The sequence below is a fragment of the Scyliorhinus torazame genome, chromosome 18 (assembly GCF_047496885.1).
Source record: "Scyliorhinus torazame isolate Kashiwa2021f chromosome 18, sScyTor2.1, whole genome shotgun sequence".
Lineage (NCBI taxonomy): Eukaryota > Metazoa > Chordata > Chondrichthyes > Carcharhiniformes > Scyliorhinidae > Scyliorhinus > Scyliorhinus torazame.
The window spans coordinates 76,364,634-76,385,030 of NC_092724.1; the positions used below are offsets into that span (position 1 = coordinate 76,364,634).

Consider the following 20,397-nt stretch of genomic DNA (forward strand, 5'->3'; position numbering starts at 1 on the left):
CCCGGTGCACACACAGGCACCAGTTGCCAAAATGTCCCCAAAGCTGGGGCCCAGTCCCTGGGTGTTCAGATGTTGCCTGCTGCATTCATGGTGTTGCCTCCCGGAGTGTTCAGGCACAGCTTCCAGGCATCAAGGCTGATTGGGATGCGAGACAATAACTCTCTCATGCTACATGGTCCGCCCACCCACGGGAATCCACTTGGGAGGTGTGAAGTGCTCATTTAACTATGATTGCCAATTCCCTATTAGCAATAGCCTTCAGCCATGTGGCCAGAGGCCTCTGCGGTCAGTGGGAGTTATGGGTGGTCGATGGGGCAGGCAGGGGTTGCCCCTGCAATGGGACCACACAATCCAGGGCTTGGCATGGTGGACCTGTGGGCGCTGAGACATCCTCCCCCACCCCCTCGCCAAGCCCTGGCCGTGAGCGATCATGCTGCGTGTCCCCCCCACCCCCACCAATGATGGCCCACCCCGACTGAGGCTGATCCCTCTGAGAGCTGCCGCTGCCCCCCACCCCCCGCTCACCAGAGCAGCAACCCCAGCGACTCACCTTGTTCCCTGCAACAGCCCTTCCGCCAGCTCCACTTTCAGAGTACTAATCAGCACCCATGTGATCACTTACTGGAGAGGCCGTTAGATCACCGGAGGCCGTTGGATAGGGGGTCGCTACCGTTAATTAAATGGAGATTGGCCTTAAAGTGGTGATAATTGGTTTCTCGCCACACTAAGGCGGGATCCTGATTTCACCAACAGGAGCGGGCGGTTAGATCGCAAACAGACCAGCACCCGATGCGGTTCTTGACTTTGGCTTCTCCTCTGATTTAACAGCCTCATTGTGCTCTTAAGTGAAACGTGGCTATTAAATTGCACTCTTTAAGTGTCAATAAAAGAATCATCTGGTTCAGGAATGTTTTTTGGGGAACAAAAGGAACCTGGCTCCACCCTACCTGGCCTGGCCTACATGGCATGCTAGTGGATGACAATGTGGTTGATTTAAGGTTTTATCTTCATCACCTTGAAGCCAAGAACAAATGAACCATACCACCGGAACAGTTTACTTGGAAGGTGGTGTTGTTGCCAGAATTAAGTTAAGACAGTTTCTGATCAATTTTTGAGGATCAAACTTAATAATATATATGTAGGGCAACACTGAAGAGGCACAAGTAAAAGGCAGGGGCTATTTTAAAAGGGGGCAGAATCCCCAAAATTTTGTATTAGTTGTAAATGAGCCCAGCATGGGAGAGGTAGTGGTGGCCTTCTCCTGGTTTGCAATCATCATTCATGTATATCACTGTCACAGTTCCCCAGCCTCTCCTAATAATCCCCTCCATCAGCTATATAGAAGCAGGAACAAGGAGATGAGACCGTCTAAAGCACTCATCATCATTCACATGAAGCACGATACATAAGTGATGTGGTGTAGAAATGTAATTTGCTGATCACATAAAACTAGGTGGGAATATGACTTGTGAGGAGGGTGCAAGAAATCTTCAAGGGGATTTAGACAGACTAAGTGAATGAACTAGCTATTCAAGTGAAGGCAAGCATCCAGCAGAGGGCAGTAGAGCGGAGCCGCTGATTGGCCGTTGCAGGGGATATTTGCATACGTCCTCACCCTAACGTACACCTCACCCTAACTTGGAGGCGTACCTGAACAAGAGACCCTAGCTGTTCAAGGAAGGCAAGCATCCAGCAGAGGGCAGTAGAGCGGAGCCGCTGATTGGCCGTTGCAGGGGAAATTTGCATACGTCCGTGTGCTCACCCTAACTTGGAGGCGTACCTGAGCAAGAGACCCTAGCTGTTTAAGTGAAGGCAAGCATCCAGCAGGGGGCAGTAGAGCGGAGCCGCTGATTGGCCATTGCAGGGGAAATTTGCATACATCCGTGTGCTCACCCCAACTTGGAGGTGGTTTGTGGAGGAGCTCTTTGTCAAGTGACACTTAAACCCGAAACACTTGCTCAGTGTTTTCCTCCCTACCCCGTCCTCTAACCAAAAAAAACCAACCACTGTAAGGATCAAGAGGAAGGCTCGAGGGCAGGTAGAAGTGGAAAGTTGAACCGCGAAGCCACAGCCTGCAGGTAAGGGATTGGCTGGTGACTGGCAAGTAGTTTTTATTTATTTTCCCTCAGGTGTTATCGTGCGGGGAGCAGAGGTTGCTGAGTGAGTGCTTGCTGAGAAGGGGAGTGAATAACAGGTAAGCTCTTTTTCTTTTTTATATAGAGGGGATGACAGGGAAGGTAGTGCAATGTTACTCCTGCAGAATGTTTGAGGTGAGGGACGCCGTCAGTGTCCCTGTTGATTTCATCTGTGGGAAGTGCAGCCATCTCCAGCTCCTCAGAAACCGCGTTAGGGAACTGGAGCTGGAGTTGGATGAACTTCGGATCATTTGGGAGGCAGAGGTGGTCATAGATAGAAGCTTCAGGGATGTAGTTACTCCGAAGAATAAAGATAGATGGGTGACGGTGAGAGGGGCTGGGAGGAAGCAGTCAGTACAGGGATCCCCTGTGGCCGTTCCCCTTAGTAACAAGTATACCGCTTTGGATACTGTTGGGGGGGTGGGGGGAGACTTACCAGGGTTAAGCCATGGGGTACAGGTCTCTGGCACAGAGTCTGTCCCTGTTGCTCAGAAGGGAAGGGGGGAGAGGAGTAGAGCATTAGTCATTGGAGACTCCATAGTTAGGGGGATAGATAGGAGATTCTGTGGGAACGAGAGAGACCTGGTGTGTTGCCTCCCAGGTGCCAGGGTGCGTGATGTCTCGGATCGTGTTTTCGGGATCCTTAAGGGGGAGGGGGAGCAGCCCCAAGTCGTGGTCCACATAGGTACCAACGACATAGGTAGGAAAAGGGATGGGGATGTAAGGCAGGAATTCAGGGAGCTAGGGTGGAAACTTAGATCTAGGACAAACAGAGTTATTATCTCTGGGTTGTTACCCGTGCCACGTGATAGCGAGACGAGGAATAGGGAGAGGGGAGTTGAACACGTGGCTACAGGGAAGGTGCAGGAGGGAGGGTTTCAGATTTCTGGATAATTGGGGCTCATTCTGGGGGCGGTGGGACCTCTACAAACGGGATGGTCTGCACCTAGACCAGAGGGGTACCAATATTCTGGGGGGGAAATTTGCTAATGCTCTTCGGAAGGGTTTAAACTAGTTCAGCAGGGGCTTGGGAACCTGAATTGTAGCTCCATTTCAGAGACATGGATAGAGCAGGGACAGGAATGGTTGTTGCAGGTGCCGGGATTTAGATATTTCAGTAAGCTCAGGGAAGGTGGTAAAAGAAGGGGAAGGGTGGCATTGTTAGTCAAGGACAGTATTACGGTGGCAGAAAGGACGTTTGATGAGGACTTGTCTACTGAGGTAGTATGGGCTGAGGTTAGAAACAGGAAAGGAGAGGTCACCCTGTTAGGGGTTTTCGATAGGCCTCCGAAAAGTTCCAGAGATGTAGAGGAGAGGATTGCAAAGATGATTCTGGATAGGAGCGAAAGCAACAGGGTAGTTGTTATGGGGGACTTTAACTTTCCAAATATTGACTGGAAACACTATAGTTCGAGTACATTAGATGGGTCCGTTTTTGTCCAATGTGTGCAGGAGTGTTTCCTGACACAGTATGTAGATAGGCCAACGAGAGGAGAGGCCATATTGGATTTGGTACTGTGTAATGAACCAGGACAGGTGTTAGATTTGGAGGTAGCACAATCTACCAAAGTGATTGAGCACTTTGGTGATAGTGACCACAATTCGATTACGTTTACTTTAGTGATGGAAAGGGATAGGTACATACCGCAGGGCAAGAGTTATATCTGGGGGGAAAGGCAATTATGATGCGATGAGGCAAGACTTAGGATACATCGGATGGAGAGGAAAACTGCAGGGGATGGGCACAATGGAAATGTGGAGCTTGTTCAAGGAACAGCTACTGCGTGTCCTTGATAAGTATGTACCTGTCAGGCAGGGAGGAAGTGGTCGAGTGAGGGAACCGTGGTTTACTAAAGCAGTCGAAACACTTGTCAAGAGGAAGAAGGAGACTTATGTAAAGATGAGACATGAAGGTACAGTTAGGGCGCTCGAGAGTTACAAGTTAGCTAGGAAGGACCTAAAGAGAGAGCGAAGAGGAGCCAGGAGGGGACATGAGAAGTCTTTGCAGGTAGGATCAAGGATAACCCTAAAGCTTTCTATAGATATGTCAGGAATAACAGGAATAACCCCGGTAACTATAGACCAGTGAGCCTTACTTCTGTTGTGGGAAAAATCTTGGAAAGGTTTATAAGAGATAGGATGTATAATCATCTGGAAAGGAATAATTTGATTAGAGATAGTCAACACGGTTTTGTGAAGGGTAGGTCGTGCCTCACAAACCTTAAGAGTTCTTTGAGAAGGTGACCAAACAGGTGGATGAGGGTAAAGCAGTTGATGTGGTGCATATGGATTTCAGTAAAGCGTTTGATAAGGTTCCCCATGGTAGGCTACTGCAGAAAATACGGAGGCATGGGATTCAGGGTGATTTAGCAGTTTGGATCAGAAATTGGCTAGCTGGAAGAAGACAAAGGGTGGTGGTTGATGGGAAATGTTCAGACTGGAGTCCAGTTACTAGTGGTGTACCACAAGGATCTCTTTTGGGGCCACTGCTGTTTGTCATTTTTATAAATGACCGGAGGAGGGCGTAGAAGGATGGGTGAGTAAATTTGCAGATGACACTAAAGCCGGTGGAGTTGTGGACAGTGCGGAAGGATGTTACAAGTTACAGAGGGACATAGATAAGCTGCAGCGCTGGGCTGAGAGGTGGCAAATGGAGTTTAATGCAGAAAAGTGTGAGGTGATTCATTTTGGAAGAAATAACAGGAAGACGGAGTACTGGGCTAATGGTAAGATTCTTGGCAGTGTGGATGAGCAGAGAGATCTCGGTGTCCATGTACATAGATCCCTGAAAGTTGCCACCCAGGTTGAGAGGGTTGTTAAGAAGGCGTACGGTGTGTTAGCTTTTATTGGTAGAGGGATTGAGTTTCGGAGCCATGAGGTCATGTTGCAGCTATACAACACTCTGGTGCGGCCGCATTTGGAGTATTGCGTGCAATTCTGGTCGCCGCATTATAGGAAGGATGTGGAAGCATTGGAAAGGGTGCAGAGGAGATTTACCAGAATGTTGCCTGGTATGTAGGGAAGATCTTATGAGGAAAGGCTGAGGGACTTGAGGCTGTTTTCGTTAGAGAGAAGGTTAAGGGTGACTTAATTGAGGCATACAGGATGATCAGAGGATTGGATAGGGTGGACAGTGAGAGCCTTTTTCCTCGGATGGTGATGTCTAGCACGAGGGGACATAGCTTTAAATTGAGGGGAGATAGATAGATGTAGGACAGATGTCAGAGGTAGGTTCTTTACTCAGAGAGTAGCAAGGGCGTGGAATGCCCTGCCTGCAACAGTAGTGGACTCGCCAACACTGAGGACATTCAAATGGTCATTGGATAGACATATGGACAATAAGGGAATAGTGTAGACTTTAGAGTGGTTTCACAGGTCGGCGCAACATCGAGGGCCGAAGGGCCTGTACTGCGCTGTAATGTTCTATGTTCTGTGGTAGATGGAATATAATGTGAATAAGTGTGAGGTTATTCACTTTGGAAGGAAAAACAGAAAGATGACCAACCATGATCTGTTTGAGAAGTTGGGAAATGTTGATGTCCAAAGGTATCCGGGTGACTTGTTTAAGAATCACTTAAAGCTAACAAGCAGATTCAACAAGCAATTAGAAGGCAAATTGTACATTGGTCTTCATTGCAAGGGGATTAGATTAAAGATGTTTTGCTACAGTTGTATATAGCCTTGGTGAGACTGCACCAGGAGTAATATGTACAGATTTGGTCTCCTTATCTAAGAAAGGGTGAGAGTTGATCTCATACACATTTCTTACAGGATGTGACAATGTGGATAGAATGAGTGAGTTTAGAACCAGGGGACACAGTTTCAGTATAAGGGGCAGGCCATTTAAGACGGAGATATGGAGGAATTTCTTCACAGAAGAATGTTTGGAATTCTCTACCCCAAATGGCTATGGAAGCTCAATCACTGAGCATGCATCAAGGGATATGGGGATTGTGGGGGAAAATGACTGAGGTAGATGACCAACCATGATCTGTTTAAATGGCAGAGCAGGCTCGATGAGCTGAATAGCTAACTCTCATATCTCCTATGATCCTGTGACAGGATGGCCAAAATATGTGTCAGATTTAACAGCTGAAATTTGGCAGTAGACCTCCCTAATGCTGCTTTCCTTGATTTTTGTGTTTGGACATCAATTTAAAGGAAAGTCCTTTCCAATGTCCTTTCTGTTTCGCAGCAATGCCACTGTTTACAGCAGGAAAGTTGCAACTGTTCAATGTAATTTTGACGTAGAGCTCATGGAATGTACTCACTCAGGATTGAATGAAGTTTATTTGATCATTTTACTGAGCACAAGACAAACAACAACAGTCAGAAACTAAAATACATGAGAAAATGTTACACATCGGAGACTGAGAATCTTAAATTAAGCAGCAAGATCAACCAGCATTTCTCTGGGGTGCGTTCCCATACAACAGAGGAGCAAGTTCACTTTTCACTAACTACCATTTAATAGCACTAAAATAGCACTAAGTATTGCGGAAACGATTGGCTAATTCTGATAGGGAGCAGATCAACCATTAGCACCAGTTATTACACCTGACCCACTGACATCAGTCAAGAAATTCTGGGCTATTTAGTCCCTCCCACATCAGGGTAAGAGTTGCTTTTGTTACAGGAAAGCTTCTAATTCACAGTGTTTGTCATATCTACAAGGTACATTAGCAACTCACCAGAGTCCCTTCAACAGTACCTTCCAAATCCACAATGTCCATCACCCAGAAAAACAAGGGCAACAGATCCATGAAACACTACTGTTGGAAAGTTCCTCTTCAAGTCACACAAAGTCCTAACTTGGAAATATATCGCTGATCAAAGAACAGTACAGCACAGGAACAGGCCCTTCGGCCCTCTGAGCTTACGCTGATCATAATGCCTGCCTAATGTAAAATCTTCTGCTCTTCCGGGGTCGTATCCCTCTATTCCCATCCTATTCATGGTCCTTCACTGTTGTTGGGCCAAAATCTTGGAACTCCCTTCCTAACAGCACTGCGGGTGCACCACAGGGACTAGAACAGTTCTAGAAGCTGGCTCACCACCACTTTTTCAAGGGTAATTGTGGATGGGCAATAAATAAATGTCAACCTTTCCAGCAAAGCCCATTTCCCATGAAGGAATAAAAATATATCAGCAGCAAGACCCTCCAGGCCTAATATGCATTAGATTCACTTGCACAAATTCCTCGTAAAGATTGTCAGCTCAGGTTTTATATGGGTTAAGTACAGAATAAAAGCTCCTCTACTCTGCCCCATTTAAGTATTTTAAAATTCAACATTCTTAAAGTGATTTACAAATGAATAAAACAGGAAAACGCCAGAAATACAGCAAGTCTAGTAACATCAGAAAAAAGTTCACATTTCAAAAAGCCATTTCTTCAGAGTTCCCACAAAGAGGAAAATCCACTGTATTTCCAACATTTTCTGGTCTTGTCTCATGTTTCAGTGTTTGCAATTTCTCTTTTGTACTCCAAGCTAACTCTCAGCTTCAAAAGCATGGTGACAGTCTAGTCTTTGTACTAATTCAGACCAATTTTTGTGAGATTCTGTTAACCATTCAACGTAGTAGTTCTGGAGAATGGAACCCCTTTCTCTTTCAGGCACCTGGGACTCGGGTGTTTTCTTATGCGAATGGTTATCTGGCTCCCAGCCAACAATACATTTTGAGGCTTAACATCTAACCACCTGTTTAAATACGTTAGCCCCAGAGAAAATATTGTTTGATTGACAGCTCTGACTCTCCGACCCATGCTGTCAATTTCTCAATGTTTATATACACATGATAAAAAGGTTTCAGTGGTTGCAGTTTCAGCTGTTGAAACTTTAAAACATCTTGATTATTGGCTGATTTATTAAACTGCAGTAAAAAAAAACGTTATTTAAGAAAGTGGAACGTTATCAACAAATTACTATTTTTAAAAGCTTTTTTTGAACACATTAGGGCAGCACGGTAGCATAGTGGTTAGCACTGTGGCTTCACAGTGTCAGGGTCCCAGGTTCGATTACCTGCTGGGTCACTGTCTGTGACGGAGTCTGCACGTTCTCCCCATGTCTGCGTGGGTTTCCTCTGGGTGCTCTGGTTTCCTCCCACAGTCCAAAGATGTGCAGGTTAGGTGGATTGGCCATGCTAAATTGCCCTTAGTGTCCAAAAAGGTTAGGAGGGGACAGGGTTGAAGTGAGGGCCTAAGTGGGTCGGTGCAGACTCGATGGGCCGAGTGGCCTCCTTCTGCATTGTATGTTCTATTACTATCACTGTAGGGTTAATTGGTTCTTGGCAGTGTACATTGGGTGAAGGGACATGAGATGGAATAGAGAGTGGGTTTGTGACATGAAGGGTCATGGGGGTTGGTAGCATAGGGGGCAGGAGAACCTTCTGAAATTACTTTTTAAAAGGTCCCCTCATGCAGACTATGATTATGACGTCTCTGAAGTAATGTGAACCACAGCTCATTGAAAACTAGGCCTGACTTTGTGAAAGTTGCAGAAGACTCGGAATGCCTATCCCCACAATAGAACCAGCCAAGTCCAGGGTGTAGGGTGTAGACTTGTGAACCGAACCAGTCTACATCTTTATTAGAAACACAGGGAATGGGACCGGGAGTCCTGGAATGGAGTCTCATTTTTAAAGGGCTCCCGAGTCATCCTGACTCGCTGAAAATCCAGGCCATTCAACTGGACAGAGGAGATTTTCATCCAAAATATCACTTTGGCTGGGACCCTCAGATGAAAGGTTGCTGCTCTGACTGGTAAAGTTTCATTCCCATTTGAAATGAAAATGAAAATTCCCCTTTGGCAGGCCAAGCTTTATTTCATGTCTGTCCTTTGGACTTTTTGCCTAAATTAAACTGTGATCGTGATTCACAGGGAGATTTTCATTGCGAGAAAATTTCCTTTAATCTAATGACAGTTTATTTTAGCTTTGAAGTTGTCACAAACATAAGAACATAAGAACTAGGAGCAGGAGTAGGCCATCTGGGCCCTCGAGCCTGCTCCACCATTCAATGAGATCATGGCTGATCTTTTGTGGACTCAGCTCCACTTTCCGGCCTGAACACCATAACCCTTAATCCCTTTATTCTTCAAAAAACTATCTTTATCTTAAAAACATTTAATGAAGGAGCCTCTACTGCTTCACTGGGCAAGGAATTCCATAGATTCACAACCCTTTGGGTGAAGAAGTTCCTCCTAAACTCAGTCCTAAATCTACTTCCCCTTATTTTGAGGCTATGCCCCCTAGTTCTGCTTTCACCCGCCAGTGGAAACAACCTGCCCGCATCTATCCTATCGATTCCCTTCATAATCTTATAGAAAAAGTTACTTCAGAAATGTGAAGGCAAAGCCTTGAGGAACTATCTCACATGCTACAGTACATTACGTCCTCTGCCAACATCCTCCCCTTAACCCAGGATTGAAGAACATGGAAGGTAGAGAGCTCCTTACTGTACAATGGGGCCCCTTTCCTTCGGACCCGAGAAAGTATCCCAAAATGCTGCAGAAGGTTGCTGCTCTCATTATATTTTTACTGATTATACTCTTTGGACAGCACTCCATTCTACTATGCAGCATTCTCAGATTCTCAGCTGCAACGATTCAACAGCTTTTTTGTTTCCTCGTCTTGGAGAAACTTACTTAAGAAATGGATCTTGGCTTCAACAGGACTGAGTGTGTGCATTGTGTAGAGTTCCTGGATTGTTTGCTTCAGAACTGCCTCAAGGTTCAATTTTACGGTTGTGGTTTTCGGGAGGTAAGCCTTCAGCTGCTGCCTGCAGAGACAAAAAGTCATCAAATACAAGGGAAGTAGCAGGAGCTATCGAATGTGATACTAGCCTGAGCTGTCTGTACAGTCCTATGCTTTACCCCTATACAAGGTAAAGGAAGACAAGTCTTCCATGAGCTGTTAGGGAGGACAATTTTTCATTGCATTGAGATAATTGATAAAGAAGCAAGTGAATGAGAAAAGGGGGTGTGGCTGAGAGAACAGAGAATGCTTCCAAGACTAGTGGGGTTAGGGAGGGGGAATGGGCATCACCGCCAGTGTCTGGCATACTGAACCTTTCCGTTCATCAGCTATAACTGAGGATAGAGATGAGGGAGGAATTTCTTCTATCAAAGGGTTGATAATGTCTGAAATTGCAACACAAGAAGTGTGGAGGCTAAGTCACTGAATATATTCAAGGCTGATTTAAATTTCTGATCTAAATGGAAGGCAGTGAGAGAGGCAAGGAGGAAAGGGGTGGCACGGTGGCAGAGTTATCCAAGGATGTGCGGGGGAGGGGGTGGGTATATGTTTAACTGTCCCGGTGGCTTCAGGATGGGGAGGAGTGATGTCCAAGTGTTAACAAATGGATATACGCTGCAAACATGATGGGATCAAGAAATATGGGAGTTGGGGGGGGGGGGGGGGGGGGTGGGGGGGGAGAGAGAAGGGGTAAGAGATTGAGAAGTCTAGGAAGGAAGGAAGGAAAACCAAACATTAAGCCTCTATGGGACTATAGGAGGGGTTTTCCATACTCTTACGGGGAGGGTCTGGCAGCGAACTCTGCACAACCATCTTCCAATCTTCAGCAATTGAACGGTACAAAATAAAAATGTGAGCTCTGCTGGTAAGGGCTTTGCAGGTAGATTGGTAGGTGCATATACTGGGATTGTGGTTAAAGAATAAAGGGGCAACAAACTGAACTGTGCAACACCAACTCAGGAGAAAGGCACAGCGGAGCCATATTAGGACCCTTTCAATGACAATGCAGGGAATCAGGTAAGTGAAGTAGGATGCCCATTCATGCAAGACTAATTCCACAAAGTGACACTAATCGATCTCCATCTTTCATTTCCTTGTTTGTAGCCTGGAAATTCCCAGAGTAATAACAAACTCCAGAAGCTGGTTAGAAATTTGGTTCACAAAAGAGAAGCCTCAGCCCATCTCACTTCCTGACTAAACATTCGGCTCATATTTATTCCAACAAGTGTAGTATTGGAGTGCAGTTAACGAGGATCCCGATGCCTGGACTGAAGGCAATACATCTAAGCACCTGACCAAAGCAATCATGTGGCATTTTGTCTTGTTGGAGAGATACGCACACGCACTGGCCACCATTTCAGAGGAGAGTGCTTTCCAACACCGGAACAAAGCCCTTGAAGATTTACTAGGATGCTACTGGGTCTTGATGGTTTGAGTGAAAAAGGAGAGGCTGGACAGACTGGGACTTTTTTTCCCTGGAGCGTAGGAGGCTATTTCTATATCTTTCTGTTGTAATTCCACCAATTTTCCTGAACTAAAACTAACCGCCTCATCCTCCACCTGTTCTTGTTCTTTTTCAACCATCTGATCAAAAATTGTTTCTGATAATTGCACTTCAACTTCACTCTTTGATTTCTCCTCTTGTCTTAACCTGTGACTTTGCCACCTTGTGACTGCACAATCCGTAAAAATCCCAAGATATTCGTCCTTCAACACTTCAGTTGTCTTTTCCACTGGCTTATCAACCACAGTAGGCATCACTCCCACCTGCGATCCAGCTATATCACTACCCAAGATAAACTGTAGTTTCTCTATTACTACTACTACCACTTCACCACTCTTCACTGGACTTTCCAACCTTACCTTAGATAATGGAACACTGCCCCTCTCACCCTGAATTCCACATATTACCACCCTTTCTGGCAACATTCTTCCCAAACCACATAACTCCTCATCTCTTACCATTAAAGGTTGACTCGCTCCCGTATCTCTTAAAATTGTGACTTCTTTACCTGCTCCTCCAGATACACATGAGTAAACTTTACCCACACAAGTAAATTCTTTAAAGAGATCTGGCACCTTCTTACCAATTACCTCTTGATCAGGCTGTACAATCTTTTGCCCCTCCTTCGCTTCACTTGGGCTTTACTTTACCACTTTAAGAGACCCCACTGTCTTATCCTGTTTTACCACATCAGCCTTCCCAGTGCTTTTCTTCAACTATCAACACTTAGGAATCGACTACCGAGAACTTAACAAGGTCACCCCTTTAGCAGCCCCCACCGTTGCCACGAGTCCCGAGACCATGCTCAAGTAGGGAGTACAGGCAAAGTACTTCACAGTGCTGGATATCAGCAATGGCTTTTGATCCATCCTGCTAGACAAGACCTGTCAATATAAGTTCGCGTTCACATTTCAAGGGCAGCAGTATACGTGGACATGCCTCCCGCAAGGATCCACAACTCCCCCTTAATTTTCCACCGACAATTAACAACCTCCTTACCTTGCAGGTCAGCTGGGAGCGGGAGAGAGAGAGAGAGCCGGGACATTGAAAACAGCCCGGGAGATTTAAAAAGCGTGGGGGCTGCGAGTCAGAGCGGAGAGTTTAAAAGTTCGCGGCCTGGGAGAGGTAAGTACTGTTTAACAACCTCCTTACCTTGCAGGTCAGCTGTTAGTTTCGGGAGATCAGTTTCGGGAGCAGGCCTATTGGCTGACTGTAAATCAGGAAGGATACAAAAGGTGTGGCTGAAGTGCCTTTAGAAACAGAGTGCTGGAAGCAAACAGAGTGTATCTGAGTTTGGGTAAGGCTGAGTTCGGGTAAGAGGTGAGTGAGGGCTGTGTTTTTTTGGAGTTTGGGGTTGAGTTTCCAGAAAAAAAAACCCCAATTAATTCAGTAAATTAATTAACTAGTTAAGGGAATTTGGTGCTCATCTTAAGGAGGAGGTGCAGAGAAGCAGACCTGTGAGGTAATCTCGGGAGCAATTACATCACAGCCAGCAGGTAAGTGATTGGCTTGTGACTGGCAAGTGATTTCTCTCTTTGACTTTCTCTTAGCTGTGTAGTGTAGTTCAACTTTAACTTCAGGTTTAAGTCATGGCAGGACAGCTCAGACCCGTGTCAGGCTCCTCTCGTGAGATGTGGCAAGTCAGGGACCCTTTTGGTGTCCCGGACTCCTTCATCTGCAAGAAGTGTGTCCAACTGCAGCTCCTGTTAGACCGCTTGACGGCTCTGGAGCTGCGGATGGATTCACTTTGGAGCATCCGCGATGCTGAGGAAGTTGTGGATAGCACATTCAGTGAGTTGGTCATACCGCAGATTAAAATTACTGAGGCAGATAGGGAATGGGTGACCAACAGACAGAGGAAGAGTAGGAAGGCAGTGCAGGGATCCCCTGCGGTCATCTCCCTCCAAAACAGATTTACCGTTTTGGAAACTGTTGGGGGAGATGGCTCACCAGGGGAAGGTGGCAGCAGCCAGGTTCATGGCACCGTGGCTGGCTCTGCTGCACAGAAGGGCGGGAAAAAGAGTGGCAGAGCTATAGTGATAGGGGATTCAATTGTAAGGGCAATAGACAGGCGTTTCTGCGGACGCAAACGAGAATCCAGGTTGGTATGTTGCCTCCCTGGTGCAAGGGTCAAGGATGTCTCGGAGCGGCTGCAGGGCATTCTGGAGGGGGAGGGTGAACAGCCAGCTGTCGTGGTGCATATAGGCACTAACGATATAGGTAGAAAACGGAATGAGGTCCTACAAGCTGAATTTAGGGAGTTAGGAGTTAAACTAAAAAGTAGGACCTCAAAGGTAGTAATCTCAGGATTGCTACCAGTGCCACGTGATAGTCAGAGTAGGAATGACAGGATAGCTAGGATGAATACGTGGCTTGAGAGATGGTGCAAGAGGGAGGGTTTCAAATTCCTGGGACATTGGGACCGGTTCTGGGGGAGGTGGGACCTGTACAAATCGGACGGTCTGCATCTGGGTGGGACCGGAACCAATGTTCTCGGGGGTGTGTTTGCTAGTGCAGTTGGGGAGGGTTTAAACTAATGTGGCAGGGGGATGGGAACCGATGTAGGAAGTCAGTGAGGATGGAAACAAAAGGCAGGAAGGGAGAGTGTGTAAAGCATAACCAGAGAAAGCATGGCAGAGAGCAAGGAAAGTCTACATTAAACTGCATTTATTTCAATGCAAGGGGCCTGACGGGCAAAGCGGATGAACTCAGGGCATGGATGGGCACATGGGACTGGGATATTATAGCTATGACTGAAACATGGCTAAGGGAGGGGCAGGACTGGCAGCTCAATGTTCCAGGGTACAGATGCTATAGAAAGGATAGAACAGGAGGTAAGAGAGGAGGGGGAGTGGCATTTTTGATTAGGGAGAACATCACGGCAGTACTTAGAGGGGATATATCCGAGGGTTCGCCCACTGAGTCTATATGGGTGGAACTGAAAAATAAGAAGGGAGAGATCACCTTGGTAGGACTGTACTACAGGCCTCCAAATAGTCAGCGGGAAATTGAGGAGCAAATATGCAAGGAGATTACAGATAGCTGCAAGAATAATAGGGTGGTAATAGTAGGGGAGTTTAACTTTCCCAACATTGACTGGGACAGCCATAGCATTAGGGGCTTGGATGGAGGGAAATTTGTTGAGTGTATTCAGGAGGAATTTCTCATTCAGTATGTGGATGGATCGACTAGAGAGGGGGTAAAACTTGACCTCGTCTTGGGAAATAAGGAAGGGCAACTGACAGAAGTGTTAGTGAGGGATCACTTTGGGACAAGTGACCATAACTCCATTAGTTTTAAGATAGCTATGGAGAATGATAGGTCTGGCCCAAGAGTTTAAATTCTTAATTGGGGCAAGGCCAATTTTGATGGTATCCGACAGGAACTTTCAGAGGTAGATTGGGGGAGACTGTTGGCAGGCAAAGGGACGGCTGGTAAATGGGAGGCTTTTAAAAATGTGTTAACCAGGGTTCAGGGTAAGCACATTCCCTTTAGAGTGAAGGGCAAGGCTGGTAGAAGTAGGGAACCCTGGATGACTCGAGATATTGAGACTCTGGTCAAAAAAAAAAGGAGGCATATGACGTACATAAACAACTGGGATCAAGTGGATCCCTTGAAGAATATAGAGATTGTCGAAATAGAGTTAAGAGGGAAATCAGGAGGGCAAAAAGGGGACATGAAATTGCTTTGGCAAATAATGCAAAGGAGAATCCAAAGAGCTTCTACAGATACATAAAGGGAAAAAGAGTAACTAGGGACAGAGTAGGGCCTCTTAAGGATCAACAAGGACATATATGTGCAGAGCCACAAGAGTTGGGTGAGATCCTGAATGAATATTTCTCATCGGTATTCACGGTGGAGAAAGGCATGGATGTTAGGAAACTAAGGGAAATAAATAGTGATGTCTTGAGAAGTGTGCATATTACAGAGGAGTCGGTGCTGGAAGTCTTAAAGCGCATCAAGGTAGATAAATCCCCGGGACCTGATGAAATGTATCCCAGGATGTTGAGGGAGGCTAGGGAGGAAATTGCGGGTCCCCTAACAGAGATATTTGAATCATCGGCAGCCACAGGTGAGGTGCCTGAAGATTGGAGAGTGGAGAATGTTGTGCCCTTGTTTAAGAAGGGCAGCAGGGAAAAGCCTGGGATCTACAGACCGGTGAGCCTAACGTCTGTAGTAGGTAAGTTGCTAGAAGATATTCTGAGAGACAGGATCTACAAGCAGTTAGAGAGGCAAGGACTGATTCGGGGCTGTCAGCATGGCTTTGTGCGTGGAAAGTCATGTCTCACAAATTTGATTGAGTTTTTTGAGGGGGTGACCAAGAAGGTAGATGAGGGCAGTGCAGTAGACGTTGTCTACATGGACTTTAGCAAAGCCTTTGACAAAGTACCGCATGGTAGGTTGTTGCAGAAGGTTAAAGCTCACGGGATCCAGGGTGAGGTTGCCAATTGGATTCAAAATTGGTGGTTGTAGAGGGTTGTTTTTCAAACTGGAGGCCTGTGACCAGTGGTGTGCCTCAGGGATCGGTGCTGGGTCCACTGTTATTTGTGATTTATATTAATGATTTGGATGAGAATTTAGGAGGCATGGTTAGTAAGTTTGCAGATGACACCAAGATTGGTGGCACAGTGGATAGTGAAGAAGGTTATCGAGGATTCAAACGGGATCTTGATCAGTAAGGCCAGTGGGCCGACGAATGGCAGATGGAGTTTAATTTAGATAAATGTGAGGTGATGCATTGTGGCAGATCGAATCAGGCCAGGACCTACTCAGTTAATGGTATGGCGTTGGGGAGAGTTATAGAACAAAGAGATCTAGGAGTACAGGTTCATAGCTCCTTGAAGGTGGAGTCGCAGGTGGACAGGGTGGTGAAGAAGGCATTCGGCATGCTTGGTTTCATTGGTCAGGACATTGAATACAGGAGTTGGGACGTCTTGTTGAAGTTGTACAAGACATTGGTACGGCCATACTTGGAATACTGTGTGCAGTTCTGGTCACCCTATTATCGAAAGGATATTATTAAACTAGAAAGAGTGCAGAAAAGATTTACTAGGATGTTACCGGGACTTGATGGTTCGAGTTATAAAGGAGAGGCTGGATAGACTGGGACTTTTTTTCCCTGGAGCGTAGGAGGCTTAGGGGTGATCTTATAGAGGTCTCTAAAATAATGAGGGGCATAGATAAGGTAGATAGTCAACATCTTTTCCCAAAGGTAGGGGAGTCTAAAACTAGAGGGCATAGGTTTAAGGTGAGAGGGGAGAGATTCAGAAGGGCCCAGAGGGGCAATTTCTTTACTCAGAGGGTAGTGAGTGTCTGGAATGTGCTGCCAGAGGTAGTAGTAGAGGCGGATACAATTGTGTCTTTTAAAAAGCATTTAGATAGTTACATGGGTAAGATGGGTATAGAGGGTTATGGGCCAAGTGCGGGCAACTGGGACTAGCTTAATGGTAAAAACTGGGCGGCATGGACTGGTTGGGCCGAAGGGCCTGTTTCCATGCTGTAAACTTCTATGATTCTACTTCTATGAATTGGCCAACGGACTTTCCAAATTTTCCCGCCTTATACAGTATGTGGACGACTTACTTCTACAGACGGACACAAAGGAAAAGCATGTAAAACTTCTTTCGGAATTACTAGATCTTTTGCAATCCATTGGATGCAAGGTCAACCCAAAAAAAGCCCAGATCTTAAAAGAAAAGGTCCTTCATTTCAGCACCATTATCACCCACGGAAAGAGAGATCGAACAGAAGCGAATAGAGTCAATAGTTTAAATTGCCCCTGCCCCACAATATCACTGCACTCCAGTCATTCTTAGGGTTAGTTGGATATTGTAGGAACCATATAGATGGTTTTGCCACAAAAGTAGCTCCACTCTCAGAGCTCCTTAAAAAGAACGCCCCTTGGGAATGGCTTCCTCAGCACACAGACGCCATCGATGAATTAAAACGCGCCCTAGGCACAGCCCCCTCTTTACAAGTTCCAGACCCAGGCTCGCCCTATGCCATAGAAGTAGCATATCAGCAGTCAAGGGCATTCAGCCTCTGATCTCCGGGTAAGCGTTCTCCAAGGCGGCCTTCAGGACGCGCGACAACGCAGAATCGCCGAGCAGAAACTTATAGCCAAGTTCCGCACACATGAGTGCGGCCTCAACCGGGACCTGGGATTCATGTCGCATTACATTCATCCCCCTCCATCTGGCCTGCAAAATCCTACCAACTGTCCTGGCTTGACACAATTCACACCTCTTTAACCTGGGGTTACCCCATCTCTGGATCTGTAAAGATTTAATCACCTGCTAATGGTCGCATTCCAAGCATTGTTTGGCATCTTTGAATTTGTCTATATATATGTTTCTGGAACATACCTCTTCATTCACCTGAGGAAGGAGCAGCGCTCCGAAAGCTAGTGACATCGAAACAAACCTGTTGGACTTTAACCTGGTGTTGTAAAACTTCTTACTATAAAATAATGAGGGGCATAGACAAGGTAGTCAACATCTTTTCCCAAAGGTAGGAGAATCTAAAACTAGAGGGCATAGGTTTAGATGCATAGGACAGATGCAAAAGGGTCCAGAGAGGCACTTTTTTCACAGCGGATGGTGAGTGTCTGGAACGAGCTGCAGAGGCAGTAGTAGAGTGTACAGTTTTGTCTTTTAAAAAGCATTTAGACAGTTGAATGGGAAAGATGGGTATAGAGGGTTATGGGCCAAATGCGGGCAATTGGGGCTAGCTTAGTGGTAAAAACTGGGCAGCATGGACAAGCTGGGACGAAGGGTCTGCTTTTATGCTGTAAACCTCCATGATTCTAACCCACATTCACTGATGAGTCATTCGCAGAGAGAGGATCTTTGGAGACTCGACGACTCTCATCTGTTTCTCGCTGATATTGGAGAGAGGAGAGCATCAGGAAGATAGAGGTTGGATTTATCGCTGCCTGCATTATTACTTGCAGACAGGACAGAAGGAGGAGGAGATTGTGATGAAGGTGCCTGGCTCGCCCAAGGGAGGAGAAAAAGCTCAGGACCAAGGGCCAGCAGGGCTTCCTCCAGACAGAGAGGATGAGGCGCACAGAGGTATCATGTGTAGGTAAGACCCAGGGTACACAGACTTTGCTCGTCTTAACTGCAGGTGAGAAAGAAAGTGTCGTTGACGGTTCACATGTCCCAAGGATCTGGTTACTCACATTTGTCACATTCTCCAAGAATTGACACTATGAGGATTGGGAAGGCATTGGTCAGTCGTTCTGAAAGTAAGAGCCGCACTGAACTTCTACACCAGTGGCTCCTTCCACTGCTCCACTGGGGATCTCTATGGAATCACTCAAGCGTCAACACACAAATACATTCATGAAGTCACAGACTCCCCTTTTGCCAATGGCCACAATTATTTTAAATTCAGAGATCCAGGATGCTGGAGTGCTGGACTTTGCTAAGATTTTTGGATTCCCACTGGGGCAGTGTGCCATCCACTGCAATCATGTGGCTATAAAAGCTCCCTGGAAACAGGTACTCCCAATTCATAAACTGGAAAGGCTACCATGTACAGCTGGTTTGCGATCATCAGAAACATATCATGTAGGTTTGCACCAGATACGCATGACTCATACATCGAGTAGTTTGCAGATCCCGGCCATTAAAAAAATTTTTTTTTATTGAAGCATTTGTAATTTTCACAATTTAACATGTTGACATTTCTAAAACAACCTAGTGGGTCAACGCAGAATATACCCCCTAAAAGAACAATAAACCACGTCCCCCACTTCTCCCGCGCTGTCCCCAGTTACCCGTTTACGAAGCTCCCTGTCCTTATTTAACATTACCATGCCTCCTGTTTTCCTCTCCCCCCCCCCCGCCCCCCCCCCCCCCCCCCCACCCAGCTTTTCCCTTTCCCTCCTTACTGCTGACGTTCAATTTTTGTTAAAGAAATCGATGAACGGCTGCCAACTCCGTGCAAATCCCTGTATTGATCCTCTTAAAGCAAACTTGATTTTCTCTAGACTGAGAAACTCTACCATATCGCTGACCCACACTCCTGACTTCAGGGGCTCAGAGTCCCTCCATCTCAGCAAGATCCGTCTCCGAGCCACCAGGGAGGAGGAGAAGGCCAGGATATCGGCCTCCCTCCCCATCTTTGCCCCCGGATCCTCCAACACTCCAAATATTGCCAATTCTGGATTCGAAGTTACCCTACCTACCTTCCAGGACTTCTGACATAACATCTGCAAATCCCAGCCAGAATTTTTCGGACATGCCCAAAACATATGAACATGGTTGGCCGGGTTACCCTCACACTGCCCACATCTGTCCTCCATCTCATCGAAGAACCTACTCATCCGGGCTACCGTTATGTGGGCCCTGTGGACTAACTTGAACTGAATCAAGCTCAGTCTAGCACAGGACGAGGATGCATTGATCCTTTTCAAGGCTTTTTCCCCACAGTTCAGTTTCCAGCTCCCCTCCTAGCTCATCGTCACATCTCTGATTGGAGCCCCTTCCCACTCTTAACAATTCCCTGTATTTCTCCGAAACCTTCCCACCTCCAACCCCTGTTTTTGACAGCACTTTATCCTGTAGTCCCCTCAGGGGGAGGCGAGGAAAGCTTGGGACCTGTCTCTGTACAAAGTCCCGCACTTGAAGGTACCGAAACCCGTTCCCACCCGGCAAATCAAACTCCTCCTCTACTGTCTCCAAGGTCGGAAAGCCCTCCTGGATGAATAGATCCCCAAACCTCTCAATCCCTGCCCGCTGCCATACCTGAAAGCCCCCATTCAGCCCCCTTGGGACAAACCAGTGGTTGTCACAGATCGGTGACCACACTGACACCCCCTCCAGTCTCGTATGCTGCCTCTATTGCTCCCACATCCTTAGGGCTGCCACCACCACCGGACTTGTAGAGCACCGAGCCGGCGAGAACGGCAGGGGCGCCGTCATTAAAGCCTCCAAACTCGTACCTTTGCAGGATGCTGCCTCCATCCGCTCCCAAACCGACCCCTCCCCCATTACCCAC

General features: G+C 46.6%; 1 protein-coding gene across 1 annotated transcript in view; it reads right to left on the reverse strand.

The window, feature by feature from the left end:
• Positions 1 to 20,397, reverse strand: part of LOC140395321 (unconventional myosin-XVB-like) — a 344,508-nt gene that overhangs the window by 78,387 nt on the left and 245,724 nt on the right. Inside the window, exon 22 of the mRNA XM_072482943.1 lies at positions 9,779 to 9,912. Within this exon, the coding sequence (XP_072339044.1) occupies positions 9,779 to 9,912 (134 nt within the window). The remainder of the gene's footprint in view (positions 1 to 9,778; positions 9,913 to 20,397) is intronic.